This window comes from Neolamprologus multifasciatus, chromosome 3 (genome assembly GCF_963576455.1).
Source record: "Neolamprologus multifasciatus chromosome 3, fNeoMul1.2, whole genome shotgun sequence".
Lineage (NCBI taxonomy): Eukaryota > Metazoa > Chordata > Actinopteri > Cichliformes > Cichlidae > Neolamprologus > Neolamprologus multifasciatus.
This window is the reverse complement of record NC_140441.1, coordinates 14,148,839-14,173,670: the sequence shown is the minus strand read 5'-3', so window position 1 is coordinate 14,173,670 and position 24,832 is coordinate 14,148,839. Positions and strand designations below refer to the sequence as shown.

The 24,832-nt window shown below is 42.0% G+C and overlaps 3 protein-coding genes across 7 annotated transcripts in view; 2 read left to right on the top strand and 1 right to left on the bottom strand.

Moving 5' to 3' along the window:
* The window catches only part of LOC146521730 (B-cell scaffold protein with ankyrin repeats-like), a 29,496-nt gene extending 21,285 nt beyond the window's left edge, over positions 1-8,211 (bottom strand). Inside the window, exons 1-6 of the mRNA XM_085149274.1 lie at positions 7,186-8,211; positions 6,534-6,929; positions 3,110-3,243; positions 2,891-3,029; positions 1,491-1,633; positions 388-502 (exon numbers count right to left, since the gene is read on the bottom strand). Coding sequence (XP_085005400.1) covers positions 388-502; positions 1,491-1,633; positions 2,891-3,029; positions 3,110-3,243; positions 6,534-6,929; positions 7,186-7,198 — 940 coding nt within the window. The 5' untranslated portion in view covers positions 7,199-8,211. The remainder of the gene's footprint in view (positions 1-387; positions 503-1,490; positions 1,634-2,890; positions 3,030-3,109; positions 3,244-6,533; positions 6,930-7,185) is intronic.
* Positions 4,483-24,832, top strand: part of spag17 (sperm associated antigen 17) — a 123,887-nt gene continuing 103,537 nt past the window's right edge. The window contains exon 1 of the mRNA XM_085149146.1: positions 4,483-4,499. The gene's annotated coding sequence lies outside the window, so the exon portion shown is untranslated. The remainder of the gene's footprint in view (positions 4,500-24,832) is intronic.
* Positions 9,549-24,832, top strand: part of LOC146521729 (protein phosphatase 3 catalytic subunit alpha) — a 70,771-nt gene continuing 55,487 nt past the window's right edge. For 3 of the 5 annotated variants that reach the window (XM_085149299.1, XM_085149280.1, XM_085149308.1), the window contains exon 1: positions 9,549-9,833. In XM_085149299.1, the coding sequence (XP_085005425.1) occupies positions 9,773-9,833 (61 nt within the window). In that variant the 5' untranslated portion in view covers positions 9,549-9,772. The remainder of the gene's footprint in view (positions 9,834-24,832) is intronic. The other 2 variants (XM_085149289.1, XM_085149317.1) reach the window with 2 other exon arrangements.

The window sequence follows — 24,832 nt, the reverse complement described above, 5'->3', positions numbered from 1 at the left end:
TGCGCTCGATGCAAGTGGCACCTATTTCAGCTGTGTGCATTATGTTGAATTCACGTCATTGCTTCAAGAGAGAATTAGGCAGCAATGCGGCACCTAATATAAATGGCCCGATATGACACTTTCTGTTGTCTTAACCTGCCGCGGCTTGTATCAGTTACACGTTAGACGTGTTGATTTGTAGCTTCTGTCTGAAGGGAAAATGTTTTCCACACAATTAGGGATCGTGTAACTACTGTGGTTTGGACTGTGGATCTTCTGACAATCAAACAAGAGTTTTGTTTCTATATATTTTATATACCAGGTTGGTTTTTTCTGTCTTTGTGATTACTCAGCAGATGCTTTTTAATGTAAAGTTCAGACTAAGCAATCCACCATGGAGAGCTGTACCTCTTTCAGGTGCGTTTTCACACTGCAGTCCTTGAAAGCCTCCCGTGGGCATGTTCTCCAACAGCATGGAGGCCAGTTTCTGATCCAGCGTGTTCACAGAGGACACCTGAAAAGCCTGAAATGCAAACACAGTCGAGTGAGTAATGGCTGTAAAGAAAAGCTTGCAGCCTTTTCTCTTAATGACCAGGCTGGAGGCCTTTTTTGTTTTTATTTGATGAACAAATTAAACATATAGATTAAAAAAAGTACAATGGAACCGTTGTTGATGTTATACTGAATTTACAGTAGAGAGACCATAAAAGCGCCAGGTTGATTTTTAACCACACACACATCAGAGGCGTGTCCGGGCCTTTAGTTTGAGATTGTCTTGGCAAATTCTTCTGCTGGCATGCCTCGAGTGTGCCTCTTCAGCAAAAAGGGATCTAATCAAATCAAGTGTTCATGGCTCCAAGACAGCTGAAACCTGCTGTCCTTTAATTTCACAAAGGAGATGGTGAATGGTTGTTCATAAAACACCGGAAGAAATATGCTGATTCAATCTAATGGATGTTTTCCCGCATCTTTGTGCTTTTAGGCCGTGTTCTGAGGCAGTGATTGACTAATTTTGATGAGTGAGTTGCATAATTGTGAGTCACTAAGTAGCATTGCGCAGTACCTCAGAAGAGTTACTTCTATTGTTAAGGGGGAGTCTGGAACAGCAGTTAAAGGTGCTCTAAACATGAGTAAGTTCATGATTGACTACAGGTATTTAAATATATTTGCAAGTGTTATATGTTTGAAGTCCCACTGCTGTTTCTGTGCACACATATACTGTGAGCTAAGAGCCAGTCTTTAGTACAATTATTTAGTACAAAAACCAAATGTTTTCTTGTTATAATGGCTCCTCAATTTAATTGTCCACCTCTGTAAAAATAGTTGGAAACAGACTCTAAAGAAAGGAAGCGGAAATAGAAACAACAGAGATCACTGATGTATGTATAATGAGGAAAATTTCCCAGTTCAGCACTGATCCTTTCTGGGGGAAGTAGTGGAATTTCCCATTTTAAAACTCAGATAAGGCATTTATTCTTTATTCTTTACCCACATATCATTTATGGCTTTACCTGACACATGAAATCTACAGGGTCTGTTACCCTCGAGAGCAGACGCGCGATTTCTTCGATGTTGTTGTAGTACTGCAGCTGTGCATCATTCAGCGGCACTCCACCGCTGTAGACAGTCACTCCTACATTTCCTGCTGGAAAATCTTCAGTAAAAACACACAGATAACACACAGGCATGGTCAGAGAAGATACTGAGATTTTTGTGTGTGACCAAGTTGTTATTGCGTGCCAAGAAGTTACTTTAGCAAACAGCCTATTATCTGTTTGCTAAAGTAAGTGAAGATCACTTCGTAGGACTTTAGAGGCTTCACACAAGACAGAATAAAGCTTCATTAAACATACAGTCATCACTAGGGATGCACCGATACCGATACTGGTATCGGGTATCGGGACAGATACTGTAAAATGTGGTATCGGTTAACTCGTAAAAGTTAACCGATACCATGAACCGATACTAACTTATTTCATTAATCAGAGGGTGTCATTTTTGTTGTAGTTTTTTAGATTGGCCACTAGGGGGACATCCCGCGCTAAACAGGCACAGGGTTAGGCGAGTGAGACTGAGGCTCCAGATAAAAAAGAGAAACTGGAGGCTGCTGTAGCTAGGCTAAACAAAATGTCAGCAGTGTGGACCGGAACAGCCAACTTTAACTCAGGTTTTGGAAAAGCGATGAAAAATGTCAAGAGAAAATCCACGGGCAGTTAAAATAACAGAGGCTCATTTTATCGCTCTGGATGACCAGCCAATGCCGGCTGTGGAAAACATAGGGTTGCACCGTCTTCTCAGCATACTCGAGCTGCGATATGAAATTCCCAGCCGCCCACACATCAGGGAGATAATGGTGCCAAAACTTTCTAAAGAGGTAAAGACAAGCAGTGTGTGCGCGATGTCAGTCCTTGGTTTAACGGCACAGTGGACTGATGATCCACGGGCAGATGAGGAGTTCGTCAGTGCCAAATACTTTCGTTATTTTGTTTGTTTGTTTACAATATGGACACTCTGCAATAATTTAAAAGTTTATTTTATTCTCAAACCTAATTTGTATTTATTTTATTCCAAACAGAAGTGTTTATTTATTATTCTGAAAGCTCGAGACAGTGCCAATAGTTCAGTGGTATTTTGTTAAATTACAATGTTAAATTACAATAAGAAGTGCTTATTTTTCACTTGAAATTTTTTTGTGGTCATTTTTATTAAGATATTATTTATTATCGGCAGAGAATAAAATAAAACCTGTCTTCCAATTCATTGCATTTGTGTGTGTGTGTGTGTGTGTGTGGTAGAAGTATCGGTTTTTGTATCGGCAAGTACTCAGATCCAAGTATCGGTATCGTATCGGTTTGAAAAAATTGGTATCGTTGCATCCCTAGTCATCACAGTATTTTATTGTTTTGTTCACCTGGGGCGCTGACACATAGGATCCGTTCATTCCAGCAGAGAGGCTTCACTCTTAGCGTCCGACTCTTACCCGTAAACTCAACTTCAGTGTCGGAGCCAGCCACCTCCTTTTTCAGGAGAATGAACACTTCCATAGAGCTCTACCAAACAGACAGTACACATGTTACGTGTGCTTTGTGAGAAAGAAAAAAGCTTACTAATGACTAGATAAGTTTCTCACCCCACAGGGAACTCTGGAAGGAATGACCATAATGCTGGATCTGGCGCTGTCAGCTCCAGACAACTGCATCTGCACCCCCTTCAGCTCTGATGCTGATGGTTTGTGTGTCATGGGGTTCATATTTGCTGCTGAGGCTGAAAAAGATAGACACTCAATAACATGCTGAACTATGCACTGAGAATTTCTACAAAACACATTTTTCGAATAGCAGTAGCTATCTGAAACATGTGTTTTAGTTACTGGAAGATCCCAGACTGTTGTTCTGCCACTTTGGCCCGAGCTGTAATATCTTGCCGACAGTCAAAGGCATTGTCAAGGTTGTCGACAGCGTTATAGATCCACTGGTGGTCAGCAGAGAATTAATTCCTGTAGCATCAGGATAAGTTTCTTGCAGTCGATTTTGTGGAAATGTCTAAGCACGTACCTATACTGACTCTGTACAGCACCACAGTGGATCTCTCAATATGTGAACTCTCAATATGAGGTCTGCTGGTCATACTGTTTTTCTTTGTTTCTTCAACCATCGTTCCTAGATCTGCTTCACATTTGATAATCAGGTACTGGAGATAGCAAGGCAGAAGGTTGCAGCTGTTCACATTGTCACCATTATGCTCCTGACTCTTAGAAAACTTGCCACCTTGGAAACACACTCATCTGCTGCCTTTAGAAACCTCCTGCCAAGCTTGCCTACTCATCGGTTCTCACTAACAAACTAACTATCCTGCTCATCAGCCAACCCACAATCTGCCTATTGCTCTCGCTAACATTGGGTTTGCCACCAGCTGCCCACAGACCCTCTTGATAACTTCCTCACTGGCAGAGTCCCCAATGTGTGACACTGCTGTGCAGCAGAACCTCCCCATGTCCAACCCAGTAATTTTTCACAATTCATTCCTTGTCAGTAAACATCTTAGGCAGTTTCTAGTCTTCCTAGAAGACAAGTGGACATTGCCGCAAATTGCTGAGAATGCTGAGAGAAATTGTAAATAAACCCAAGAGCTATATTTCAGATTCTATGTGCCTCAGTTAGCATGCTAAATGTTAAAGGTCATGACAGTGCAATTATAAAAGAAAAAAATCTGAACGAGTGTGATTTGTTTGGTGGGGTGGTTAGGAGAAAGGCTCGTGTCTCTAAAGGAACATGGCAGCAACGCTTTGGTTTACAAAGTTGCATCTGAAAAAAACAAAAGATTTCTTGAATAAGGTCCTTTGAACAGATGAGACTGACGTGGAGGTGTTTGGTCATAATGTGCATGTAATGCGTCATGCATAATGCGTCATGTTTGGAGAAAACCAAGTCTATCAACACCTCATGCTAACTGTCAAGCACAGTAGTGGAGGGGTAATGGTTTGGGCTTATTTTGTAGCCATGGGATCTGGGCAACATGAAGTTATTGAGTTGACCATGAACTCCTCTGTATACCAAAATATTACTTAAATATGAGGCTATCTGTCATGCAGCTAAACTGGCTGAAACTGAGCTACACAATAGGATAATGATCCCCAGCAGTGCAGTAGAATAGTTGATAAAGAAAAGGATCTATCTGCTGGGCCAAGTCACACTCCAGACTTCAACCTGAGTGAAATTGAGTCCTTAAGAGAGCTGTGCATAACAAATGCCCACAAACCACAATGAATTGAAGCAACGTTATAAAGAAGAGGGCGCCAAAATTCCTCTATAATGACGTGAGAGACTGAAAAATACATACAGCAAACAGTTAATATAGCTGCTAAAGGTGGTGCTAAAAGCTGTTGAATCGTGGGGTGTAATTTTAAGACCTGGTGAGAACTTGATGTTGATTTGCTGTCATGTCCTAACATGTAAAACCTGGAAAAACTGTCAGAGGCTGTACATTGGCTGTATGGCTGCCAGGGGAATGAAGGCTATAATGTTTACTGATGATGTGACTGCTGACAAAAGTAGCAGGATTTGTGAAGTGTACAGGGTTATGCTCTCTGCTCAGATTCAGCCGAATGGCTTATGACCTAAGGCATACTGCAAAGGTTTTCTCATGGCAAAGAAGTTGACTGTTCTTCAATTATCAGGTCAGCTGCATATATACTTTGTCAGGTATAATACTGGGATAAAAATACTGTATGAGCATGTTAGCATGCTAATGCTAGCCTTTTGCTCAAAGCATCGGTGTGCTCAGAAAAAACTGATAGACCTGCTGCCATGGTTACATGATGTTCTCTTGTCGTTTACTTACCTAACCTAACATGGTAAATAGAGTTTTTAATTTGATGATTTCACATGTGTTTGAAATAGAAAATTAAATAAAAACTCTCCTTTTTTATTGGAAACAGCCTGACGCTGATGCATGTAGGTACAGAAACCAGTAGAGAAGTACACTTACTTTACGCGGGGTACGCACTTAATGTCATCAAACACCCACATGTCTGTTGCATGTGTCAACAAACAAACAGCTTCATCCTGCATTAATAGTGAAGGTGCTTCTGGGTTAAAGTGTAACTGTTTATAGGCTCCCGCTCTGAACCACTTCTCTGTACCGCTGCAATGAAGCAATGCTGTAAGTGCTATTGAATTTGCATGGCTCACAATGAGTAATCAGTGGTGTCTGAATTTGCATCAAATGTTCCTCCTGCTCCCACACCTGTTCAAATAGAAGCCCACTCCTCCACTTTATGGTTTTATACAAATAGTGTGATTAGGGAAAAAACGGGAAAGGAGGCAGAGGATAATTGGCGGGGCAGATGAGGACATGGTAGTGATACACGCAGTTTCGCCAAAGATGTCTCTGCAGCTGCTCCTAACAAATATTGGATCTTCAAAATGCACAATTCTCATGAAAAAAAAACTGAGTAAACAGGTTTCCAAGCTGCTGCTCAGGCTTTCTAGCAAATAACGAGCACTCGCATTTATTACGAGGGAACAGCAAGGACATTTGTCCTAAAGGAAGGGCGGGTTGAAAAAGCTGTTCCGGGTTTTCAAAGCTGAGATCAGCACTGAGCCAAAAAACATGTTTTTAACTGTCTGTTTTTAACCATCATGCATTGAGATATTTTGCATGCTATTTGAATTCAAATTCAAACCTTAAAATTCAAACATAATTTTTAGAGAAACACTAGGTAGCGTTAGGACTGGAATAACAGTTGGAATGATGTTGAGCTCAAAATATGAGATGTGACAGAGTTGCGGGGAAACTCAGGTAGTATTTCACACCTGACTGGTTCATGAAATAAAATCAGAGACAGCATGGGGTGGGGGGGGGGGGGGGGGGGGGCAATGATAAAAGATACCAATAGTTCAATTTTACTCATTATCCACTCTGCAGGAGGTGGTTGATTTATTTTTACCCATTCCTTTGCACTTTAGCCAATATTAGCATTCCTAAAGTCCTATAATCTTCTACCAGGCTAAAGACAATGGCACTAAAACAATATATGGTCAGTGATTCCATACCTTTTCTCACAGTGTCCATCACAGTGGACAGGTACTCAGAGGCGTCTTGTTCACTAGAGATCTGCGTGCACTCATCACCATTCAGAGGCACCAGCTCTAGCAGGGGGTTCAGGCTCTCCACCCCACATAGCAGAACCACCACATGAGCCGCAGGACTCAACACGCGCCCCAGGAAGAAGCGTTTCGTCGGGCAAAGACCCTCCAGCAAGCCCTTGGAAAGGATTATGAGCTTGCAGGTATACTGGACGAGCCTCAGGAAATCACCCTTCGGACTGGTCGCTGCAGCAATGTCATAGCAGCAGATCCCAGCCTCTGAGATGGGACCAGTGAAAACTGAGTGTAGGTAGGTAGCCCATTGCTTTGCCTCAGTGTCGTAGACGATCAGCAAATCCCCAGCTATATGAAGAAAAAACTTGTTGTGGTATTTTATGAAACAACATAGCAAAATTATCTAGACTTTTCTGGAGCTTCTCTTTATTTAAATATATAAAAACAAGTGAAATACAGAAATTATTGATCTAGTGATGACAACAAAATCAATCAAAAAGCATTAACTACAAAAATCACATACTACACAATCATTTTTCACTAGCCAAGATAAAATAGACGCAATAATGGGCTAATTAATAAATAATATGAAAAAGTAGCCTACCTGTGTGGCTCATGTCTGTGGTGCTGCTTGTGTGCAAGGCTGACTTCACAGTAACTGGGATGGCTATTGTCAGGAGGCGTGCAGATAAGAGGCTGTTTCCGTGCCAAAGCAGACAAAGACTCAGCTATGATGACCAGGAAAAAGTTAGGCTTTGATGTTTTTTCTTGATATACGCTACGAAGTTAGTCTAATTGAGAAGTTACACAACTTTTTACTTTTTGTCCTTGAACGTGATTTGAAATTTCCCAACAGACCATAAGGGATAAGGACATCAGAGGTTTAGTTTTGCTCTTAAAGTGATGCTGACACCATAAAAGCTGGCGTGTTGTGCGTAAAAGGGAGTTATAAATTTATAGTCATAAAATAATAAATAAAACACGATGCTGAGGTAATGGAGTAAACATTATCTAAAGAGGGCGGCACATTAAGATGAAAAAGATTGTTGTCAGTGTTTTATTACATCTTTCATGCTGAAAAATCTAATTTGTGTGGAGCATTTTTGAGTATCACCTTATCACGTTATATCGCAGACATGCCAAATACGCCAAAATAACGAAAAAAATCACATACAGCCATGCTCAGATTTTATGGTATCCCCTATAAAGACAAAGTAGGCATTCAGGTAAGCAAAAGAGGAAAACAGAAACCAACAAAAGGTCATCGTCAAGCAGAGCTTGAGTCACAGACTTGACTGGAGTTTAATTAAGCCTGGGTACAAAACAAAGTGTTAGAACCCGAGGCGTGTTAAAATTAATGATCTGATGTGAATGCCTCCCGTACAGCCAGAAGTTAAAAAAAGAAAAGGATTGTCTGACCTACCAGGCGCAAAGCTTCTCATTGAGAGAAATGTAAAAGTTAGGGCTTCATTAACTGCCTCCACCTGCCAAACAACTGACTCATACCACACAGGTGTCTCATTAATAGCAGTTTGCAGCCGTTTATGCCCTTTGAGTGTTAAAGGGGCAACTGACATGTACAAGTCAAGAAAATGAGCAGGTGAAAGTTGAGGTCTCCTTCATGCAAATCACTGGCGCCGTCTATCTGGCGACTCACCGGCCACAGATCTTCCTGTTCCTGTACACGCAGATCCAGACTGGTTCACTCAGATTTATTCATTTGTTTTTATTATTGTTTTTTTGTTTGTTGCCAAACTACGCTGATGAAACCACTAAAACAGAAAACTATTGTATTCTGTATGAACTATTCTGCATTTGGAGGAAGCCCAGCTGAACATAGTAGACAATGAAGCAACAAGTACCCAAAAACATGCAGTCAAATAAAAATGGCCTTGACCTCAGATCAATGACTCACTGTGTACAAACACGTGAAGCTGCAGATCCTGTCCTGAGGGTGGTGCCAGTGGGAAAGACATAGAGTAGTTGAAATAAAAAAAAAAGGTTCACCTTCATGGAACAATGAATGTTCCTATCATTTTCTTTTAATTAATTTATTTCTTTATTTTCAGAAAATGTGTCTGTTAGATAGGGCACGGTACAGACAGGTGAAAAATATAAAGAAAAATCAGTATAAAAAGGTCTTTCCCGTATGTGTTCAGCTGGGCTGAGATCCAGTCGCTGTGAAGACTGCCCCTCATAACCTGTAGATGAGGGGTTACTGACATCAGAATAAAACAGATTCTTCATATGATTAAAGTGATCAATAGGAGCAGTTTTATATTGATTTCCTTCGATCGTTCCCTCTGGGGAACATGTATACCCAAACCTGGCAACCACATTACCCTGGAGCATAACAAAGTCATGAGAACCTTTCACTTTAAGGGTCAAAGGTGAATTCTTTTTCTTCACTTTGTCACATGCTATCTTTGCAAATATTGATTTATTGTCCCAGGGTTGCTGCAAGAGGATGCACATGGAGAATCTGATGTAAGGAATCATTTACTTCTCAGTTACTGTGAGAATATTTTGCTATAATCTCATAAGATTTTACTTCTGAAATTTTACTTACGACACAATATGCAATGAGACTTTTTTTTTTTAAAACTTTTATTCAAATCTGCTTTGTTTTGTTTTGTGTGTAAATGACTTGTTAATATATTTTTAAAGCTAGCTAAACAGGTGTAAATCTTTTGAGAGCTAATTTCCAGCTGTTTCACCAATCAATGTTTCAGTTTTTATCTTTTTTAAAATTTAAATCGTTAGGGACTGTTTATTTGTGCACTTTAACCAGTGCATACATTCATATTTATCCATACCAGTTATTAATACCAGACTGACACAGAAACAGCCCTTTGATGAAAGTGGATGTACGGGCATAGGCAAACTGTCAATCTCGACCAATGGGCGAAGCCGCTGTCACCAGGAGGCGGGTCTTGCGAGTCAGCACGTTTGAGTGCACACTGCGTTGAGACAACTTGATACAGAGTAACAGTAAATCAGACAGAGCTGCTCCTACAGCACCAGCAGTGAAATTGTAACCCTGTTGCAAGTATTTTTGGCCGCTGATAGGACCGAGTGAGATCACTGCGGTCTCTTTCCTCGGATAGACTCAAGAGTTGTTCGGCAAGAGCAACGCAGGGACCGTTTTAAGTCTCATTTCTGCCCTATCTTTATTTTATATCACACTGGAAATGTCCGAAAACAAGCCGAATGATGAACCGAAGTTATCTACGACGGACAGGGTGGTGAAATGTAAGTGTTGCTTTTCGTGTCATATTGAAACGAGACGCTACCACAGCTCTGGGTCTGACCAGCACAAGCAGACTTGAAGAATTCACGGTCGCAGCAACAGCGGGCGGCAAATGTAGTCGAAAAAAAATTGTTTGCTGGCTAGGGAGGAAGAAGGGTGTTAGCCGAGCTATGACAGCAGCAGTAAACTAGGAAGTGAGGGTAACTCCAGTTTGTAGACCAGAGCAAGAATTTAGCATGAAATGTGTCACTGTCTGTGCGCGAGGCGTTAGACGTGGTACAGCCGCTCGTCTGTAAATACTCGGGTTTTTTTGCTGTTTTTTCCCCCCTATTATTAGTGAATAGCACACTACCAGCGGTGTGACAGATGCATGAGCGTTTCGATTCATATACAGTGCACAGGTTTACAGTATGCATGCAGATGTTGCACAACCGTTGCATTCAACCCCAAGGGCGATTTTCCCTCATTTTGCATGCATCGTCAAACAGTTATACCAAGGCTCCTCTTCTCTCTCTCTCCCCCCCTCTCCATTGCATAATACTGCTTGATGTCGTCTATTTTGTAATCTCACATTTGGGGGTGTTCATCGTGTGCTTTGTTCGTGTCACACACGGTGGTTCTTCCTGCACTCTGTGTTTACACGTCTGACATTCCACCTTTGCAGTCTACCATAAGAATGCAATAAAGATCATAATCGAGGCAGCCTTCCCTCGAAATAGGAGCAATGCAGCCTGCCCAGTTTCGTGTCACTTGACGTCTCATGTGTACTTAAGGCAGCACACTTAAGTTGCAGTATTCAAGCCTATTTCTGTGTTTGCATGTGGGCACTTCAAAGTGAAAAATACCCCCCTCCTCCTTTCTCTTGTTGGAAGACAAAAGCTTTTCCACACAAGTGAGATGACAGAATGTGTTTACTCCTGCTTGCTGGCACTAGTTACAACCCCCCAAAAATCCTCTGCAGCTCCAGCCCAACAGGGATGTGCAGGGATCACAGTGCGCACACACACACACACACACACACACACACACACACACACACACACACACACACACACACACACACACACACACACACACACACAAGGGAACTGTTGAGTGATTTTTATTCAAGTTTAGCTGGTTGAGTTCAGTCGATTGAAATGATTGGATCATCTCTGAGCATTAAACGTCAAGATTTATGCAAGAAAGTTGGAATGAGTCGGTCTGGGATTGTTGACTCTGTGTTAAAAGACGAGGTTGTGCACCTGGTTGCTCGACTCAGTAAGGAACACAGCTCTCCCGTGTTGCTATCTCGGACTTAGGACTTGACACTTGAAACAGAAGAAAACGTTTCACAAAGATATCTGCAGCCATTATTTTGCAGCTACAGTTTGCTCCAAAAAAATAAGGGGTTGAGTGTTAAGAGTCACTGCATGTCTTGGGTGCTTTTTGTAATGAATATTTCAAGAGATCATACCCCTACAGTCTCCACCAACTTGAAGGCTAATGAAAAATATATGTGACAAGCATAAGTTTTAAAGAGACAACAATATCACTGGGTGACCGGTCTTGTTGCGTGGATCTGAAGCTACATCTTCCTCCGTCATGCAGAGGAGATGCCAGATCTTCATGCTCGGCTCTGTGGATATTAATCGGGTTGAAATGTATCGATTAGACGTTAGAGGGCCCTGTCAGTTAATCTCGGAGGCCAGTTTACGTGGCTCACTTTTAAACCTTGTGTCAAGCTCAACAAAGTAATTTTGCTCATTTTTCATTCATCTAGTTTCGAGGACTCAGTGTTTTGGTAATGCATCAGTATTATGACAACACAGGCGCTGGCTGTGTACAAAGCACCTCTCCAAAATAACTGCAGGCTATAGGTGTGAAGTAATTTGTTTTCAGCTGCCTAGTTTGCCGTGCTACAAGGTGTCAGTCCAACTTATCATAAGTGCTTTGCATCCACCTGTTTTCAAAATGCATTATCATAATGCTCCTGAAAGCCAGCGCTGCATAGTAATTGAGTTTAATCAGCTAAGGCGAGAGAAGTTGCTTAATTTTTCTTGTGCTTTCATCACTTGCAGGAATAAACACGTGAGCAATTTCCAGTATATATTTCAACAGACTTGACTGTGTTTGTAGCTGTTTTTTTTGTATTGTATATAATGCTTGGTGGATCATCACTGGATGACCATTTTTTTTAATGCTCGGTTAATTAAGTGGAGTTTAAATAAGGATTATCCTGGGTCTTATGGTAATCCTGATTATTTAGTCAGAATTCGTGGTCATGATTTTTTGTTTTATTTTGCTACAATTAACAGCAAAGCTTTTTCATTATGGACTAATGAGTCATTTAGTCTTTTATTTTGAAAACCCTGTTTACATACTGATATTGCTGAGTTTTGTCCAGCACTGTATAAAGCAAAGATGTAGCAATGTCACATAATAGTTGGTAATATGGTTGTCATGGTGCAGTCGTGACAACCTCAGCACGCCAAAGTAAAGCAAGCGCACTAATAGTGTTTTTCCATCAGCGACCGAAAAACTGGGCCTCCGAGCCCCCAGCGGTGCGCTGGGTGCTTCTCTGCGAGTTGGGGATGGATAACATCTGACATTTGACTTTTGAGAAGAGGCCCCCATGCTCAGACATGCGTGGGCTGGAGAGACGGCGGTGGTGACAGCGGCGCGATGCCAGCCACTGATCCCAGCTGGAAAGCCGAGTCATTTATAGAACAGAACATTAAGTAATGCCACAGACTTGATCCTCGCCTTACGTGCGATCACCTGCACGCAGACCCGCCGCATCGTGCTCATAAAGCGACCTGTGTGCCATCACAGTGTTTCTTTCTAATCAAGTACAGGCGCTGTGTATTGCAGAGCTATAAAATTACCAGTCGTGAGTAATTTTCCTTGAGGTGTTGTCATTCTGAGTAATATTTCCTCATTACAATTCATAAACCTTGTCATCAGGTTTGTTTGCATGGGAATAGGATTGCTGTGAGAAAGTCAGGTGATTTATAACCATCGAGGTTGTTTATAATTTTAAACCTGTGCCAGTCTGCTCTGTCTGTAATTTGTAATGTTAAAATTTCAACTGGGATTTTAAAAAAAAAATTTCGGTGACGTTTGTGTTACCTTCCACTCGTACTTTGGTTTGGCACATAATTTCTTCATCTTGCGAGCAGTCACTTTTATTCAGAGGGAGTAAGGACGTACATTTGTTGCTTTGTGAGACGGAGACAAAGCAATAAAGATGGCATCAAATTGTCTTAATTAAATTGGAGTTGCAGAGTTGTGTTGTGATGAGACAAATACATTACACTCTGTTAAGTTGTGCTGCTACTAATGAATAGAAAGAACCCGTTTGAAAGCGTTAATAGAAGAAGAGAGGCACTTTTGGCCATTATTTTTATTTCACTTAAGTGTAGTGGGATACAAAAAACACTCTCTGGGAGCTTAAATATAATGTTGGGTTAGTAGGTTTGTGAGTAATTAATCAACATTTCTGTGATCAAGTTATTTTTTAAGGAGAGATGCAGTGAGTGGCTGTATTTCTTCATCTCATGAGACAGCAAACAGATTGTAGCTGCTCCTGTGTGCGTGTGTGAGAGCAGCAGTTAATCTAAGGCTGCGATTGGTCAGACAGCTGACCCGTGGGTTGCCTGAGCCGATGCTCCAGAGCAGGCACTTAAATGTCAAATTGTCAATTTCATACCAAGTCTAGTTTAATTATCTTGGGAAGGAAATATCATCTTGATCTAAGAAAAATAAAAAATATATTAACTGTGCACGATGAAAAAGGAGTTTGGGAGGCTCCAGCTGCTGTCTTGCATTGCGTTTCAGTACCAGCTTTCCCGAGTTATTCCAGACAATGAGTTTGCAAGATTTAGTTTTTGCTTTCTGCTTTTAAACTCTTGAGAAAAAAAGTTAGTAGGTCACTTTCCTAGGTTTCGTAAGTCATCAGGGTTGCCACTTTCCAATTCTTTGACATATCTCCTTCGCATGCGAAGAAGTCTGGGGTTAGGAGCCTGAGGGAGGGTGGGCCACATCCTCCACCTTTTGAATCTTCTGACAGCAGTCCACTCACTCTGCTCAACTCTGAAATGTCTCCCGTAGCTGCAGCAAGGTAACCGAACTAGCTATTGGTGCCTGTCATGTATGTGCTTGTCTGATCTCCTGTGAGGTTTCCTTTTTTTTTTCTTTTTGAGATTTGATGGTTCTGATAACAATGCATTGCATCATGGCCTGAAAGGGAAGACCTGCGCTATCTCTGTTGTGGTACGACAGTAAGATATACGGTCTGCGGTATTCCAAACCAGAGTAAGTGCACCTTTACTGCTCATTAGATTAAAGAGGAATTAGGCTCTGTTGTGGATTTGGGGCACAGCAAAGCAGCAGATTTGGACAGATTAAGCTCCATATAGGGGGATAAAGGCAGCTCTGCTCAGAGGTTGTAATCTGACTCCATGCATTAGCTGCTGCTCTTGCTAATTCATGTGAACAAATGGATGTTGGTTTTCGAGGGGAGAAAAAGTGTTTACCTGCCTTTGCATTTTCAGGTTGTTGCTAAGCCTGTGAGTAGATTTTGGGGATTTTCAATCCTTTGAACTTGTGTTGTTGATACACTTGTCTAACCAGTACACATTTACAAGCAGCAGTTCTGTAGCTTATACGTTGATGGAAGCTGTTTTACTTTGGCCTTTTAATGTAGCTGCTTTCTTCATAAGGTGCCTTTTAATCACCAAATGTAAAAAATGTAAAATACCCAGAGTAGCATCTGTGAGCCAGTGACTATAACACTGTTTTATTGTTTTTTGGGGTTAATCCTCAGTTTTTTTCCCATTTCATAGCATGTACACACCGACACATGTTGCTGCTGCTGTGAGCTACAGTGGCTAACAAAAGCCATTTGCAGCAGAGGCAGGAGTTATGTGTCATTGGATCCCTCTCTAGAGTTGGTTGCAGAACAGTCACAAATCAATCAATATAGTGTCTGCAACACATGTAACTACAGGCTGCGCTCCCAGTACAATGAGTGTGGGGGAGGAGAAGCTAACCCAGTGAACTGGGAGCAGTCGGGTGGCTGGGTTATATTAGAGGCTAGTAGAGCAGTAAATCTGCTTTCTCACTTTGACTCCTACTTGGAGGGCTGAGCATGGACAGGCTACGAAGACACTAAATTTTTATATGCATCCGTGTCTGCACACTCGTGTATACAGGCATGCACGTTAGCTGCAACACTGGACACATAAAGTTAATTGCAAAAGCAGATTTTGGTAGAATTTACATAGAAAAAAACATCTGTGTGCAGTTGTTTGGTAGCTTATGTTTAGCAAAAATTGGGGAAAAAGTTTTGTCAAAGAGCGTGCGTCATTGGCTGAACAGCACTCGGTTCAATCGGCAAGCTGCTAAATCGTTATTTGACTTGATCCTGGAGTAATTTTGTGCCTTTTTTTGTTGCATTTTGTCAGTAACAGTTTGGTAAGTTAAAATTATGACTCAATTTGACAAACCTATGCTGGGAAAACAATTGAGTCTGTATTTTGGCTATGAAGTAATTGCTCGGGGGTTTGCAAAACACTAAAGACTGAAGTATAATTAATTCCATGTAACTATGTTGAGCTGTTTCCCACTCATAAACTTCACCTCGGATGTGCCTCTTAGATAAATTAATGGCCACCCATCTGTATTCGGCAAGTTATTTGAGCACGATGCGTGTGAGAACGATGAATTTGGATTGCTTTATGGATAATCGCCGCATTCTCTATTTTGAAAATCTGCTAACCAGCTGCCTTGTATTATTCCTGCAGCCTGCCTCGCCAGCCACTTTACTCTTTTGGTGGTCTTAGATATCATTCAGCTGCTTCTTCAGTGAGAGGCTTATCTTGTGGTCACATTCTTCAATTTTCGTGGCAACATTAGTTTTTGTTCTGCTGTGGAAACAAGCTGCAGCCCACCTGATGACCACTCAAACCAGATCCTGCTAAAGGAAAACGATAGATAATATAAATTCTGGTTGAAGTTGTGGGTGTGAAAAGTGAAGACAATCTGTCTCTTTTTAATAACCAGCAGGAGGAGGCGATGGCTGCAGCAAAACTTCAGGTCCTGTGGAGGTTTATGGGAAAACAGCCCTCATGCTTGACCTCAGTAGACACTTTCCTGATAAATTTAAGGGCTCAGTCACACATTACGGGTCAAACTGAATAAAACCTAAAGTTCATTTTGTAAGTTTTGGTCATTCTACGTTTGAAAAAGGAGCATTGTCCATTACAAGAGTGCGGTTTTGCTATCAGGTTCGCCCGCTCTCGTCTCACATCTTGTTTCAAAACAGCAAGGTGGGTACAGCTTCAAAATGGGACTTCAGAAACCAGTGGGTGACATCACAGTAGCTACGTCCATATATTTCTTCACAGTTTTACGATGACAAAGCCTGACCTGCCATTTCATGCCAAACTCACAGAGGCTGCAGAACAAGGACTGCAGGCCAGGACGTTGTAGGTTGGAGTTCAGTATTGAGAGACTCATGGGAGAAGCAGCTGATCAAGTTCATTATTTTTATTAATTTAAGGAATGGGACAATACAAAAGCAGTTTGAGAATTGCCAACAGTTTGATCTATTTCATATGTGAGTTTGCTAAAGTCAGAACAGTCTATTTTCTTTTGCAGCGTGAATGCAATTGAATCTGCATAAGTGAATGAACGTATCAGTTACAGATAAAGGTTAACACCTCCAGCTTTATCCTCTGCACAAAGACTCGCAGTCTCTTAATATATTTGAACCTGCATGTACGTGCACACATGGCCACCTTTAACTGCTCTGTGCATGAGACAGTTTTCACTACCCTGAGTAATGTTTTGTGAGTCCAAATACAATTTCTCTGCAGTAATGTGTTTATCTAGGACAGATATCCCGCGTGTAGACGCACACAGTATTTTGGCCTCAGTTTTCATGCCACGCTATTTAGCAGAGGAGTTTCCTTGTGGTGAAAACATACCTGCATGCTAAATGGGAGACTCGACTTCCTGGATTAGGTCAAGCCCCTGCATGGTGCTGTGTGACAGATGCAAACACAGTCGCACACTCTCCTGTGCTGGGCCAGGCAGTTGTTTGTATTTAAATACGAGCAGAATGAGTAAAGCCATCTGCTGGTTGCCTGTAAATGGTAGATTAGTAAGCGGAGAAAGCCATCCACAGGGGAAAAGGATGTTGTAACTTTTATGCCCGCTCATCAGCTCAGCGCGTGCACAGGAGGGGAATGACACGGGAAGGGTACACAGTGTGTCATGGCTAATGCCTGTTTGCAATTGCATCTCGCTGTTATCATAGTAGCATCTGTATTGGTTGACACCCACGCACGTATACATACTGAGGCTAATGCAAATGTGACCTGTTGAAGAAGAGATGGATATGCTGTTTTCTTTTCATTTCCAGCACATTGGAGTTTGCACCAGGGAGCATACAATAAACTCAGCAGATGTAAAACTCGTATATTTTATCCATCATTATGATTTATCGGGGAAAGGTAAACCTCAGCTATGAGGAAGTCTGATACGATGGCTCCAGTTTGCCTTTTTTCGTCAGCTCGACACCGTGAAAAGGGACGAATTTCACAGGAAGACTGAGAAGAACCGTTGCTTCCTGTTTTGATCATGCTGTCGTAGCAGAGCAGGATTTTATGCAGAATTCCTCGTTGCCTTCTGGGTGTAGCATTCCACTGTAGTGTTTGTTTTGGCAGCGGTCTGGTTTGGCACGTCACTGAAGCACCGGGAGCAGTATCGGCCAACATGGCATCAGAATTTAGACATGTTGTCCCGGTGGTTTGTGGCCAGTGACGAGTTTCAGGCCTTAAAAATGCAGTTTGACATTTTCCAGGCCAGGACCCATAGCTATGAACCAGGAGAGTAAAGTATCTGTGGCTCTCGTATTAAATACCGTATGTAGCAGCTTCCAGTTGTCTGGCTAAATTAATGAAAGAATCCAAGTGGACTCACCATCCTCCCTCACCTTGTTATTAATCCTTTTATTTCAGCGAGCGCTCGAGATTTCTTTTACACGACGAGAAACTCCGTCTTTAATTAATCATCATCAGATTTTATGTATATACTTCAGTAAGGCTGTAACAAGAACACACACACACACACACACACTGAAATATTTATTTATGTTTCTGCCTGAGTGTTGGATAATGCGATTTAGTTTTAAGGAATTTAAACAAAGAAAACAATTCATTTTCACTCTTTGCTGAGAAAAGTCAAAGCTATTCCTGGGTTCTGCACGTTTTCTGCGCATTTTTGCTTTGCAAAAATTATATTCATTGAGAAGATCGCTAATTACGGATGGGTGTTTAAGCACATTGCATGCTACGTGGCTGTACTGTGTAGGTTCATGGTGGATCTTGGTGCGTTAGATCCTGGTGCACCTTTTTTTCCCCCTTGTTCTTCCAGGTGTTAAAGTACCCAGCTTGTGGACGAGAGAGAAACTCCAGCTATACAAATACAGCTGGAGGTGAGTCGAGGCCCCAAGGTTTATTTACCCTCATTCACACGCGTTAATTATAGACCACCTGGCTGAAAATTAACCCTCTTATTCCATGTGCTGGTGAATTTGGCGTGTGCTTATCTTGGATTACCTCTGGAAAAAAACAAATCTGTCGTTGCTTGTTGCCGTGTTGACCTGAGAGGAAGTTGTCTGGTGAGACTGGCATTTGTCTAATGGGATATGGTGATTTTGGCTGAAATGCTTTATCAATACAACCTTCAGGATATTACTTCAAGTTTTCACCTGCAAATGTTTCAAACCTGTGAAACATTTTTTTTGTTTGTTTTTCCAGTTTTACTGCCAAGCTGTGTTTTTTGTGCTCAAAAAAGGACAAAGAGGCTTTAAGTTTGCCCGAGAGCTGATGATTTCAGGCCACTCAGTCCCTTCCTCCCACGTGGAGAGTGGAGCAGGAGGACCACTGGCTGGCCCACTCACTCAAAACATTGCAGAGGCTGACCGAAGCCAGAGTCGTGACTGTGATGTGGGGGGGGCTTGGGGTTAGGCCAGCTCTAGAGGTGGCATATATATACACACATAATGTTCCCCTGCCTTTGCTGTTTCGTCTTTTGAATTAGGCCCCAGAGACAATTCGAAAAGCTCCAGTAAATTTCCTCTGGGATTACTCTCCACGTAATTGCAAGTATCTTGTTCTAAGTTCCATGATAGACCTTAGCTTTGGCAGTAACTCAAGGCAGAATTTGGCCTCGGCTTTTGCCACGTCAAATCGAGTCCAATCATAGGGCAAACTGATATCCCATTAGTCTGAACTCACAATATGCCTCTGCAAGCCAGATTGCGGCGAGGTTAGTGTGTCCCATGGCTCCGACTGATTATGTGCCTGTCCAAACACCACCAGAGTGCCATACATTACAGTGACCAATCATTTGTGCATCCTATTCCCTGTTGCACTCAGGGTATAAATATCCATATATTTTTGGGCTTGCCACTCAGGAGCAGTTCCATTTTTGCTTTATTGATTTGCATGCAGGGAGATTTTCAGCAAACTGCTGCTGATGCACTATTCAGCTGTCACCGTTGTGCGTGTTCATACGTGTGCCTGTGTGTTCTCAGGATCGTGTAGTGACGACTCTGAAAAGCGTCGGATGCGAGGATGGAGGAGGAACCTCTCATTCCACTCATTTTTGTGTGTGTCTCGTGCCTGCATATGTGTGTGTGTATTAAATTTAGTGAAAACTGAATCATGAAACTGTGGGAGACGTGTTGTTTCAGCTAATCTTCACTCCATGTGAACTCCCGAGCCAAAGATGTGATCTTTTGTTGGTAATTAATACCGTTGTCGCACCCCAGTCCTACACACATATGCTCCCTTGCTGTCATGCTCTTGGCAGCCTATTTATTGCTTTTGTATATCATGCAAGCCTTTCATACTAGCCTGCCCCCACATAAACTGGTAAGGTTGCAGAGTGACACAGCAGCTAAGTGGTGCACAGTTACTGCTGCGCTGCAGGTTTGGGTATGTCCAAATTCATGTCACACAGTCTCAAGAATACTAAGGAGTACGATGTCTTTGACGTCTTTGACAGCTTTGGTGCCGAGGCTCGACAGTTTCACAGTTAGCCTTTTTTCCCCGTTTCTTGTAGAAATGTCAGACATACTGTACAAGACCGATTATTTTCTTGTTTTACCTGCTCACTTATTTTTATCTCTGTCTGGTATTCCAGCAGTATATTTTATATTACTGTCTTTTTCCTCTATTTAGCTGCACTTCATCCATTCCTGCTTTCAGCCATGACTGCAGTGTTTTTTTTCTAGGCCACCGTCTGTATTTCATTCAGCATTTCCTTTCATTCCCTTTTGCGCACTTGCTTGCTCAGGCTGCTGCTCAACTGTGGCAGACCCACGCTCCAGGCCCGTCTCCCTGTATAGAACGTAATCCGATCCCTCGGGAGGAATGTGGTAAGCCTAGGGGACGGCCAAATCGAGGTACAAATCAGCTGGTCATCCAGCAGATTGTGTATCTCCAAGTAATTTTAAGCGACACTTGAGCAGTAATTAGAAGTGTGGACTCAATTTAGCATTTAGCCTCTACTGCTCATAATTCATGGTTATTATTTTATTTCAAACACTCCATGACAGCAGGGATGCAAGACAATAGTTTTAAGCTGAATTAAACATAAGTTGAGTACTTTCTGTTTTGCAGCCAGCAATTAAGAGAGGCTTCATTTTAGCCCAACAGATGGTGCGTACACAGTACAGTTTAATGCAGTCCCACAGTACTGGGCTGGAGCCCTGCATGGGATGTCTCTATAAAGCCTGTTTGCTTTTGATGAAAGTAAATATAGTGTGTTAGAGCAGCAGATAACGTAAACACCCTGCCCAGGGTATGTGACAGTGCGTTTTGTCCTTGTTTGTCTTTCGCAGAGGAAATGGTTACCTGAAATTTAACTCCAGTGTTTTTCCTCTTTCTTTATGTAAACATGGACGTTATTCAGCATTTACAGTGCAGCGTGATCCGTTCTGGGGAAACCCAGAAACTGTTTTTAATAAATAAAATAAATAAATAGAAGGGAAAAAACTGAAAAAACCCTCCTGTGTCTGATCTGAAAATGTAAGTGCAATAGAAGAAAGTCAAGACTCCCTTCAGGCACTCAAGCTGTCAAGTGAGCTGAACATACTCTGTGACCTGATCCTCAAGAACACATGAACCTTGGAGCAGCCCTGTTTGTCCCAGAGGGATCAGGGGCATGACCCAGGCCGCACACTGCTGTTTGATCCACACAACCCAGCAGTGCTCAGAGTCTTATAAAGGCGCTGTCCATTGCTTATGCGCTCATCTTTGATTGGATGCTGGCTGGCGGATGGCTTTTCAATGCGATGCTTTAACTGCCTTTAATCTCACGGCTGCTAGCAAAGCCTGCACAGATGGTGCTTCAGCATAATACTCCTTTAGTGAGTTTTGAAAGTGCTTCCTCTGCTATATGGGGGTCAGGCTGGCAGCAGGGAAGGATGATTTACTTTACAGTCACTTTTAGCCCAGAAGAGTTGCATAACAGCAGCTACTTCAGGAGCTTCGTTACAGATTCTCCTGATATATAGAGCTCCTCTGGGGTGCTAACAATGGCGAGACAAGATGCGTGTGCGTGGTTAGTGTGGAGTTATTGCTCTTGCTGACTCAGAATTGCTTTGGTCTTTAGAGATGTAATTCCTTTGTTGCCCATCCTCTCTCCAAGTCCAGCCACGTGCTGCTTTTGCTTTTCTTTCTTGGCAGTCAGGTACCCCTGCTGGCAGGAGAACCCACCACACCCACACAATTTTGGCCTAGAAACAGCGATAGGCTTGAGAGGTGGGCGTGGGTAAGGGGGAGAAGGAAGCAATGGCAAAGGAAGGGAACTCTTAGGGGCCTTGTTGACTTGGCAAGAGGTGGGAGGAGGTGGCTGGCTGCGCCATCCCATTGCCTCACCACCTGTCCCCTGAAAAACCACGGTCAGTCTGCCAGAAATAAAAACTCTGCCATGGACCTCTTGGATGCAAATGCTTGATCCCACAAAAATCCTTGCTATAATATAAGTACTTTATACTTTCAGTATTATTTTTTTGCTATAAATACTTTCAGTACTTAAGTTGAAGCAATTTGTTTGCCATTTCTGACCCATCCTAGTTATTTTGACACGGCATGGAGGAATGCTTTTCACATATGAGATGTAGCTATTCTTGTGTGGCGGGGACGGTTTTCCCCAGTCCACACATCATTGTAATAGTTGGCAGTGCGGTATTCATTTTTAAATCAAACAGGTAGCGTCCCCAGCTGAGAAGAGTGGGGGGTGGGGAGGGGGTTAATTAATGATGAGGAATGTTATCTACAGCCTAGGCTCTGTTTTATTTGGGTCAGCCTCAGGTCTGGTATGCTCCGTTAACCAAGTGTGGTTGCAAATATAGACTGACCTCAACCCCTCTGTATGTGTCTAGTAATTGCATTCTAGAAATGCCAACATTGCGGCTGCCAACAAGCCCTCCTTGGGAGGTGCGATCACGCCTGTTGAGGCATATTATCTCTGAGGCAAGCTGTGAATGAGTACAGAAAACACTGAAGTCAGTTGGAGTTTCTGGAACGTAAAAGCATTTCGCTATTGATTTGCGCTCCATATTGTTTCACGTTACATAACACCGTATCCAGTTAAATTATTCTCTGTGTCATATGTATAGATTTGCAGTTGGATGTTTGATGTTGTTGTGCAGGTGATAGATGAAATGTCACACAGTGTTGTATATAAATATGATCCCAATTTTTCAAGAATTTGTGAATGTACTCTATTAACAAGACTTAATGTGTGTAGCAAATGTGTCCTTTTCAGACTTCTCTTTGAAAGGTTCATATGTGCTTAGAAATCTTTACAAAGGTCTGGCAAAGCAGCTTCAATAATGATCTCTACAGCTGATATCGACAAGCAGTGAAATTGTGATTTATTTACTTTCTATTTAGAAACTAAGACTGGGTAAATAGTAATATATCATGCCGCTTGTAGAGCTAACATGATGCATTTTATTCTTACACATCTTCCAGTTTTAAAAAGTTTTAAAATGTATATGAACTGCAATGCACGAATGCAGTAATTAGAAAATAAATTGGGATTAACTTAAAATCACTATAGATAACGTGTTCAGTGTTCAGTATCTTGCTTGAACCTTGTGTCCAGGTTTTCAGGGAGTGTCTTGCATGTTTCAGCCAAACCACAATTTCCAAGTAGCATGATGTTGTGGTAAGAGTTTGGCTCTTAAAAAAACAAAACAAACATGTAAACAAACTGGAATTACCCGCTATCCAGAAATGTCAGTCACGGAAAGCATCTGAAATTTTTAATCATTTCTTTGGGGTGGATTATTTTTGTGTTTTTCATTGAAGGAGGCCCTTAACTGTTGACAGTGCTTTGAATAGAGGGGTAGCAAGCACGTGTTTTTTTTATGACAACATCTCCAACCCCAGTTCATCTGCACACTGTGAATCTTTATCCTGTCCAGCCACCTGTCTGCTTGTCACTGCGCACTCATAGAACAAGCCACCAACAAGAACCCTTTGTAGAGTGGCTGCCGGCGCACTCGCAGAGCTCTCCAAGGTTAGTGGGGACACATGTTCTCGATAGACCTATGTCGTCAGTCCTTCCCAATACAAGCGCCAGTTGACAGCATGGTGGAGAGTGGCGCGAGACTGACACAAAGGCGGTTCTGTCGATGTACAGGGCCAGATTTTTGTCCAGACCGGAATATAAACACGTCCACCTAATCCCTTCTCAGCTGCATGACCTTTGCCTTTACCACCCGAAGAAAAGGTCGAACTTGTAGTTTGTCATTATGTCAAAGAATAGACACGAAAGACCTTGAGGGTAATCACATATCATTAGATGAAGTTGTGTTGCCTTTGTTAGTTTTTCTTTTTATGGAGGCAGCCTTAGGTGTTTTGTAGATTAAAGCATGTGAACATATCTAGTAGCTTTCTCTTATTGCCTGTAGATGAATAATTAAGCCCATTAAATATTAAACGTAGGAGGAAAAATTAAAGGCGTTGGCTGCCTCTGAAGTGCTCAAGAGCAGAAGACCCTAAAAACATAAGAGAAGCAATTAGCATGTTGCATTCAATTTGTTAACTTTTTGTTTGCTGGTGAATAGATGGTGCCACACAGCATTGCTTATCTATCTGGCTGTGCCACAGGTTGCATTTGGAACTTGCGTAGAGCAAATCATGCACCCTTAGCGCCCTGTCTTCCAGATCCTTTCAGCCTCCTCCATTGTTCCGTCTCTGCTATGCTCCAAAGCTGATTACAGCACCTTCTCTAATGAAAGCTAATCCTGTGTCACGGCATTGTGTAGGAGGAGGAGGGGGCAGGCCTGAGCCAGCAAAGCTAGCAGGGAATGTCTTCTTCAGGGCCTGTCAGAGTGGCTTTCAGGGGAAATGCCAGAAAGTGTTAACGTCTCCACAAACCTGCAAATCCGAGTTTTAAATGGAGCTTTTTTCCTCTGCGCTGGCCCATTGTCCTTTAGTGACTTCTACACAACAGCAGCGATTTCTAAAATCCTCTATTAATTCCCCCCTATGTTCACATTAGTTGTTCAAAATATTTATAGGGTACACTTTTAAAGTGTTATATACATAGATTTTTATCCTTATGCCGTTTCCCTTCCCAAGTAAAGCTTCTATAAAACCTATAAACTACTTATCATGGGAGGTAGCACAAGTCCAGGGATGTACAAGTGAAATCAGTGTGAATCATATCAAAGTTAGGATTGAGGTCTGAATGAATCTGCATTCAGTCAAAACAAGATGTTGCGCATTTTATTCCTTAACAGGATGTGTTTACATAATCCCAGCTAATCTTCTTACATTCCCACACAACAAACAATGATCTTGTTAAATGGCTTTGTTTTAATCGATTTCAAAGGGGAAGAGCTGTAGCTCCTTGGAGTTTGACTTTTATCTACTGAGCACAGGACCAAGGTGCTCTCCTGGAATAAAAGCACAACACAATCTCTTAT